The following is a 7,260-nucleotide window of genomic DNA, read 5'->3' on the forward strand; positions in this document are numbered from 1 at the left end:
GAAAAAAATTGAGAGCCTTTGCTTAAGCCTTCCAGCTGCTCGTCTTAGAGCAGTGCAGTTGATTTCATGGAATTGGGTATTACATTTTCAGGGCTGTTTACCTTTATTGTTGCAAATGGGTTAAAAGTTCAGGAAGGAATGCATAATAATGTCTGTTTGGAAGACCTGAAATGGCTAGCAGTGATATTAATCATGACTGGCCTCTATTTGTGGGAAGCTTCACTTAGAGAGAGGGTCATATGGTACTGTCAAAACTTGGGGAATAAATCAAGATAGAAGAAGAAGAAGAAGACTCTCAGAGCAGCTTACAATCTCCTTCCCTTCCTCTCCTCACAACAGGCGCCTTGTGAGGTAGGTGGGGTTGAGAGAGCTCTGAGAGAACTGTGGCTGGCCCAAGGGCACCCAGCAGGCGTCATGTGGAAGAGGAGTGAGGAATCAAACCAGGTTCTCCAGATTAGAGTTGGCTGCTCTTAACCACTACACCAAACTGTCTGGAGGCTGCATGCACATTATGCCACTTTGAGCCAAAAAAGGGAAAGGTGTGATAGAAATTGCTCAGTCATGGAACCTATTAGGTCCTCACCTTTTCCCATTATGTGCCCTGTTATTAAAACTTACGGACTACAGAGATTTGACTGAGGATGCTTTTAAACTCATACCTATTCAGTTTTTACAAAATAAATGTGATATCAGAAGGCTGTGGTCTAGCCACCTTGATGCATATTCAATTGGGCTGAAATTTAAAAGGTTGGTGTTTTTTGTACGTGATTAGCACAAGTGTTGAACTTGAGCCTTACGGGGGAGGGCGGGGTATAAATCTGATAAATAAATAAAGAATAAATAATCTTGGCTTGGATCCACCAGATTGTTTCTGTGGATGGAAGGATTTCCACCTGTGAATCATGATTCTCTTGCCACTCCCCCACCCCCAAAGACCCAGGTAATGCTGCTCCTGGGGGCATTTTTGGCTGCAGTGGGATGGGGAAGGCAAGAAAGTCGTGCTCCACAGGTGGAGATCCTTTGGTCTGCAGAAGTGCTCTAGTGGATCCCAAGCCTTGGCCAAGATCAAGTTTCCTTTCTGATTGTCACAAATCTGATGCACTTATAATGCTACTCTAAGCAGAGTTATACCTTTCTAAGCCCACCGACTTCATTGGACTTAAAATGGTTCAGGCCCGCACAATCAGAGTGGCTGCATTCACTATACAGACCCAAAGACTCAGGCAGAACTATATGGAGGCTTACATTGTCCACTGCTAATGTATCATGAGGTTTTCATTTCATTTCCTTGTCTTATGCTGCCTAAGCCCTGACCTGGATGGCCCAGGCGAGCCTGATCTCATCAGATCTCAGACGCTAAGCAGGGTCAGCCCTGGTTGGTATTTGGATGAGAGACCACCAAGGAAGTCCAGGGCCCTGACGCAGAGGCAGGCGACGGCACACCACCTCTGTTTGTCTCTTGTCTTGAAAGCCCTACAGGGTCGCCATAAATTGTCTGCAACTTGACACCACATTCCTCTATCACCACCACCGCCGTACTGCATTTAGTGTTTTTAATGTTCTGTTATTCATAAGTGGTTACCCCCTTTTGATTGACCAGTGGACTGGATTGAACAGTGGCATAGAGGATAGAGGGGTGTGAGCAGCTGGGCATATTTGAAAGTGGTCCTGACACCATTCCAAAGAAAAGGCCCCTGCAGTCTCTTGAGGGGTTCCCCCCCCCTTCAAAGAATACTCCTACTTGTGTCTTCTGGCATCTCAGGATGTCTGTGGTTTACTTTTAGTTTCAATTAGCATTCTAGTTCTATGGTAGTAGTCTTCAAAGTACTTGTGTATAATAGAATAATTTGTTCTGTGTCATAAGCCATTCTGTGTCTTGTTGTCATGCTGAATGAGTGGGATACAGAGTAAGTACTTCATAGTGGCAGAGAAGCCGCCTATGGAAGCTAAGAACCGCAGACCCCCCCCCCACACACACACACTTCTTGGCTCCCAAGAATTATTTATTTATTTAGATATTTAGAACCAGCTTTTCTTCCCAACTGTGGTCCCAAGTGCTTAGTACAGCTTCCTGTTTAACTGGGAAAGAGGGGTTTGAAACAGGGAGAGACACACACACCCCACCGCCTTCCCAAGAATGGCCAACATAGCCATCGCATTAGACTGCAAGGAACTTCCCCAAAACAAAAGCCTCGGAAACCTTTTATCAAGACTAACCAAAATGACACCTTACAATGTGCAGGCTATCAAGTTCTCTGGAACATCAGGATGGATGTCAAGAGTCATGGTGGGTGGGGGAAGGGGGATAGGACATTAAGGCCTCTTTGTACCCAGGAGGATGCATAGCTGAGTTCATTGGAATGTTCAAGGAAGCTGTCTTCTGTGTGTGTAATGGATGGGGGCCGGCCGCTCAGTGGTAGAGCATCCGCTTGGCTTACAGAATCCCCCAGTCTCAATCCCTGGCTTCTCCCAATAAAAAGGATCAGGTGGTAGATGATATAGAAGACTGCCACCTGGGACCCCACAGCACCATTATCAGTCAAAGTAGACAGTCCTGATCTTGATGGACCAAAGGTATAAAACAGTCTCATCTGTGCAGATGGAGAATCTCATGAAGGGCATATCATCTCTGGGTTACGACTGATTAAACCAGGCGGAGGTGGATGCAGCAGACCCGTCTTGAACAGGAAGTCCTCCTCCTTACATTAATACATGAGAACTTGCCTTTACAGTGAAGTGCGTGCACACACGTGCGCGTGTGTGTATGGGGAGAGCCCCCCCCCAACCTAGATGCCTAAATCATGGTAGAACTGTGATGGCAGAAGGAACAGAGGGGTCCACAGAGCTGACTGTCCCTTCTGTGCCTATAGGACGCCAGTGGACGTGTACAAGAGCTAGAGGTGACCTGTACGAAGTCAGAGGCGGCGGAGAAGCCCAAAGCCTTCATCCACTGGGTGTCAGACCCTCTGGGGTGTGAGGTTCGACAATATGAGCGACTGTGAGTATGGTATGGATGGTTCTCAGGATACCAATGTGAGGTGGAGGGATGAGGACACCATGGCCAGCGGGACCCTCTGCCATTCTGTGGCTTGGTCGGTTTCCATCTTGTCTTCTCCTTGACACAGAGGGGGCAACCGAATCCTTCCCTCTTCTCTTCCCTCCAGACTTTACCTTACTTTGGTATTGCAAACTGAGAGAGAGAGCTGGCAGTAATAAAGAAGCTGGAGTAGAGCCAGTCTCCCATGACGTCTGGAGCGTATCATGATACAGCAATGCAAGTCCAGGCCTGCAGCAAAATCTGGCAGCCTGAGAGCATAGAGTAGGTCAGAAGTGCTGCCCTATCACAGGCTTTGACAGAGCAGATCCATACTGGCATATGCCATGCTTAGCTTCCAGTCTGAAGCCATTCTGTCTCTCCAAGGGCAGAATGCACAGTAACTTTATCTCTTGCAAGAAAGGGTCTTGTCCCTTTATTTGCTTGAAAAGAATCCAGTGAACACATGCTGGACATTTTGTGGAATGGGAATCCCTGTGCTCAGCTTGTTCCATACAGTAAAGTGACTTGGGTCTTATTTAGCTACATGACAACACACCAGATATAAAATCAAGCCAGTGATGGGCTCGGCTACTTGCATAGATGATAGGGAAAATCCTGAGTCCAGGCCGTACTTGGGGGGTGGACCATCTGTCCAGCAGAATTTTCCCATCATCCATTTCAGCAGGCCAACCAGATCCTAAATCTGAACACAGCAATTTGGCTTGCAGGTTCCTGCACAAGAATCCTGAAGACCCCACGGAGGTGCCAGGGGGCTTCCTGAGTGACGTCAATCCTGTGAGTGTTGGGCCCAGATTAGCATTTCTTGCCGAATGGAGGAGGGGTGGTGGAGGACTAGAGTGCCTGGGAATGAGAGGCGTGCTCAGGAAAGCACCTCTTACCCAAACAGAAAGCATGCTCTTAGTTGGATGCCTCATGGTTTACCAGTACCTGACTTGCATGCATTCTGTGGCGAGGAAAGTATAGTCAGAATGAGGATTCTTGTGTATTGAGAGTGTGTAGTCTGTAATGCAGTTAGTCACGTGCTGTTCTATATGATTCAGGTGGGTAGCCGAGTTGGTCTGAAGCAGCAGAACAAAGTTTGAGTCCAGTGGCACCTTTAAGAATAAAACTTTGTTGGTCTTAAAGAGGTGCTACTGGACTCCAACTTTGTAACGCTGTTCTGTATGGGTGGAGAAGAGTGTTCAGGGTTTGGATCTGGGAAGGGAGGTTCTAGGGACATATCGATGGCTTCTTCCCTTTCCCTTCCAGAACTCCCTCTGTGTGATTGAAGCAGCCCTGGTGGACAGGTCTGTGTATGAGGCTAAGCCCTTTGACAAATTCCAATTTGAACGGCTTGGCTATTTCTCCGTGGATCCTGATAGCACCGATACAAAGGTCAGCTGTAGAAAGATGCAAAAGCCTAGAAGGGATTTCCCCCCCCCCTGTCCTTTTTTTGAGGACAGATTAGAGGGATGGATAATTGCAGGAGTCCCCAATATGGTGCCCGTGGGCACCATGGCACCCACCAAGGCCTTTCCTGATGCCCACTAAGTGTTTTTAGAAGGGGGGGGGCTTGTGCCCAGCAGGGCTTCTGATTGGCCACTGGAGGTATGACTGGCTGTGCAGATTTCTGAAAAGCTGCTTCAGTGACAGCTGCCACCACAGCGCCATGATCTTCACTGCATTATATGCATATCCATTATATGTATGGAAGAAGATAACTTTAAATAATATTTTAAAAGGCACCCCGTTAAACAGAGCTTCTGCCTGAAATGCAGAAGAGTTAGTATTATGCATAACCTCAATCCCTGATACGTTGTGGTTGGCTCTGCCTCCGGTGGCAGCCATTTTGTGGTTGTGCCCACCATTCTGTGTCAGAATGCCAACGGTGCCCACAGGCTCAAAAAGGTTGGGGACCTCTGGATCACCGTCTCAAAATGGGGAGAGGGACTGGATATCAAAAGGCGCCTGCTATAACTGCTTTCCTCTGTCCCCACAGCTTGTGTTTAACCGGACAGTGACCCTGAAGGAGGATCCTGGCAAGGTGTGATGAAGCTTCCCTGGTGGTTCCTAGCGACGCACAAGGTTGCTCCAGGAGTCGCTTCCCCTCTGCATGTCTGGGAGGAGGTGGGCATCCAGCATCAGCACAGCAGTCCGCTCCAGTGCCACAGCTGCCTTAACACACACATGGGACACGGACCTATCCTGTCAATAAAGAAGGAACCCTTCATGTTTTGCGTGTTGTTGACAATGGGAGCTGTGGAGATAACTTCTTTCACGTACACTCTTGTGTGGGGGGTTGTCTTACAACAGCAATATCCATTAGTTCATGGACAGAAGCAAAATTGGCAGTTTAGAACCTTTCTATAAACTGTACCCATGTAGCCACTCTTTAATTTGCAAATCACAGTTTCAAAGAATCTGCTTCTCCACCTACCCTTTTCCTTTCTTCGTATGTAAAAATTTGTGGCAGCTCACAGTGTACTGATTTCTGTTGAAACGGCTCTGGACAGGAAACTTGCATCCCCGGGATCCACAAACAGGAGAATACTAATTATGATATCTAATAGCCCTGACCTGAGCTTGATCTAATCAGAGTTGGCCCTGGTTAGTACTTGGATATGAGACCACCGAGGAAGTCCAAAGTCGCTACACAGAGGCAGGCGGTGTCGAACCGCCTCTGTTTGTCTCTTGTGTTAAAAACCCTACGACAGTTGCCATAAGTCGGTTGCGATTCGATGATACTTTCCACCACCATTAGCCAAGGGTTGGTCCCCTGTGCTCATATTGAAATTCATGCACGAGGGTCTGCCCTGGCTCCTCCTTTGGTCTCTGTGAAGCCAAGGGAACCCCCAGGTTTTCAGATGAATCCAAAATTGCCAAAATATACAGGGGAAGAATATCTGAAAAATTCAGGCATGACACGAGCAGACTTTGAAAAACTCTGGGTGGCGTTTGACTGGCACTGTGGGTTGCTACAGTTACCCTCCCGAAACGGGCATCCTGTTGGTGGAAGACACAGCGATGGCCTGTAGATAAAGGGATGTGGCAGAGTGTCTCGCGGCGGCACAGAACTGGTGTAAGAGAGGAACTGGGTTTCCCCTTCCCTCTTGGCCTCCTCCTCCTGTATCTATTTCTTTTTTTTCATTTATACCCTACCTTTCTCTCCAGTGGGACCCAAAGTGGCTTACAGCATCTCTGTTTTTCCTCACGACAGCCTTGTGAGGTAGGTCAGGCTGAGACTGTGTTCCTGGCCCACAGTCACCCAGCAAGCTTCCATGGCAAAGGGGAGGGGGGGTCCTAGCCTGACATTTTAACCACTTCTCCAGGCTCTGTTAGTTCAAGCCTAAACTCCCATATGTAATTAGTACACTGTCACTTGTCCCTTGCTGGCATAAGCCTCCACAGCTTCTTCCCTTACTCCCCGTTATGTGTTTGGCTGGGCCTGTTTTTCTTGGAAACACAAGGCACAGAATGTGTTTCTTCATAACGGAATCAATTTACCCAGAAACCCTCCCCATCAAATACGACGTAGGGCCCAGGGCTATTAGGCCTTAGCACGTAACTGGATTTGAAGAGCTTGTCACTGCCAATAGTGACAGTTTGTGCCTTCAAAAAAGATTTGTTTGATGTATGCGCTTTCCCTCACTCAGCTACTGGTAGTCTAATACCTGGATCGAGCTGCCCTAGCTATTTTTAATTGACTGCTGCCATTCCAGGTAATTTTTTTAAAAAAACGCTTAGGAACAAATGAGGCCATAGAAGCACTGCTGTTACTCCCCCCCCCCAAAAAAAAAACCTTAATGAAATGTAATTACCCCACCCTGTAGCCAGGCTTTCCAGAACAGCATTCCTTATTGTTGCCAAAAGAAAGGTTATAAAAATGCAGGGCGAGTGGTTGGAGGCTCAGAACTACAGGGGAGATTTGGCAGGAGAAGCAAAGGATGCCTTTTCTGCACACCAGAGAATGAACAAATCAACGCGTCTATGGCTGAATCTGGACTGTGAACAACTCTGCACTGAGTTACAAATGATGAAGGGTGCAGACTAAGGGGTGGATGACACTATGGCTGTGGTCACACACACTAAATAATCCACTTTCAATGCACTTTCCAACTGGATTTTGCCAGTTCACACATTAAAAATCCAGTTGAAATGTGCACTGAAAGTGGATTATTTAGTGTGTGTGACCGCGGCCTCATTGTAGCAGGGAAAAGCAATGG

At 47.5% G+C, this 7,260-nt stretch overlaps 1 protein-coding gene across 1 annotated transcript in view; it reads left to right on the plus strand.

Moving 5' to 3' along the window:
- Positions 1-5,464, plus strand: part of QARS (glutaminyl-tRNA synthetase) — a 37,453-nt gene extending 31,989 nt beyond the window's left edge. The window contains exons 21-24 of the mRNA XM_015422121.1: positions 2,871-2,998; positions 3,766-3,832; positions 4,307-4,432; positions 5,037-5,464. Coding sequence (XP_015277607.1) covers positions 2,871-2,998; positions 3,766-3,832; positions 4,307-4,432; positions 5,037-5,087 — 372 coding nt within the window. The 3' untranslated portion in view covers positions 5,088-5,464. The remainder of the gene's footprint in view (positions 1-2,870; positions 2,999-3,765; positions 3,833-4,306; positions 4,433-5,036) is intronic.
- Positions 5,465-7,260: the final 1,796 nt, after the last annotated feature.

This window comes from Gekko japonicus, unplaced genomic scaffold (genome assembly GCF_001447785.1).
Source record: "Gekko japonicus isolate JY-2015 unplaced genomic scaffold, Gekko_japonicus_V1.1 scaffold292, whole genome shotgun sequence".
NCBI classification, from domain to species: domain Eukaryota; kingdom Metazoa; phylum Chordata; class Lepidosauria; order Squamata; family Gekkonidae; genus Gekko; species Gekko japonicus.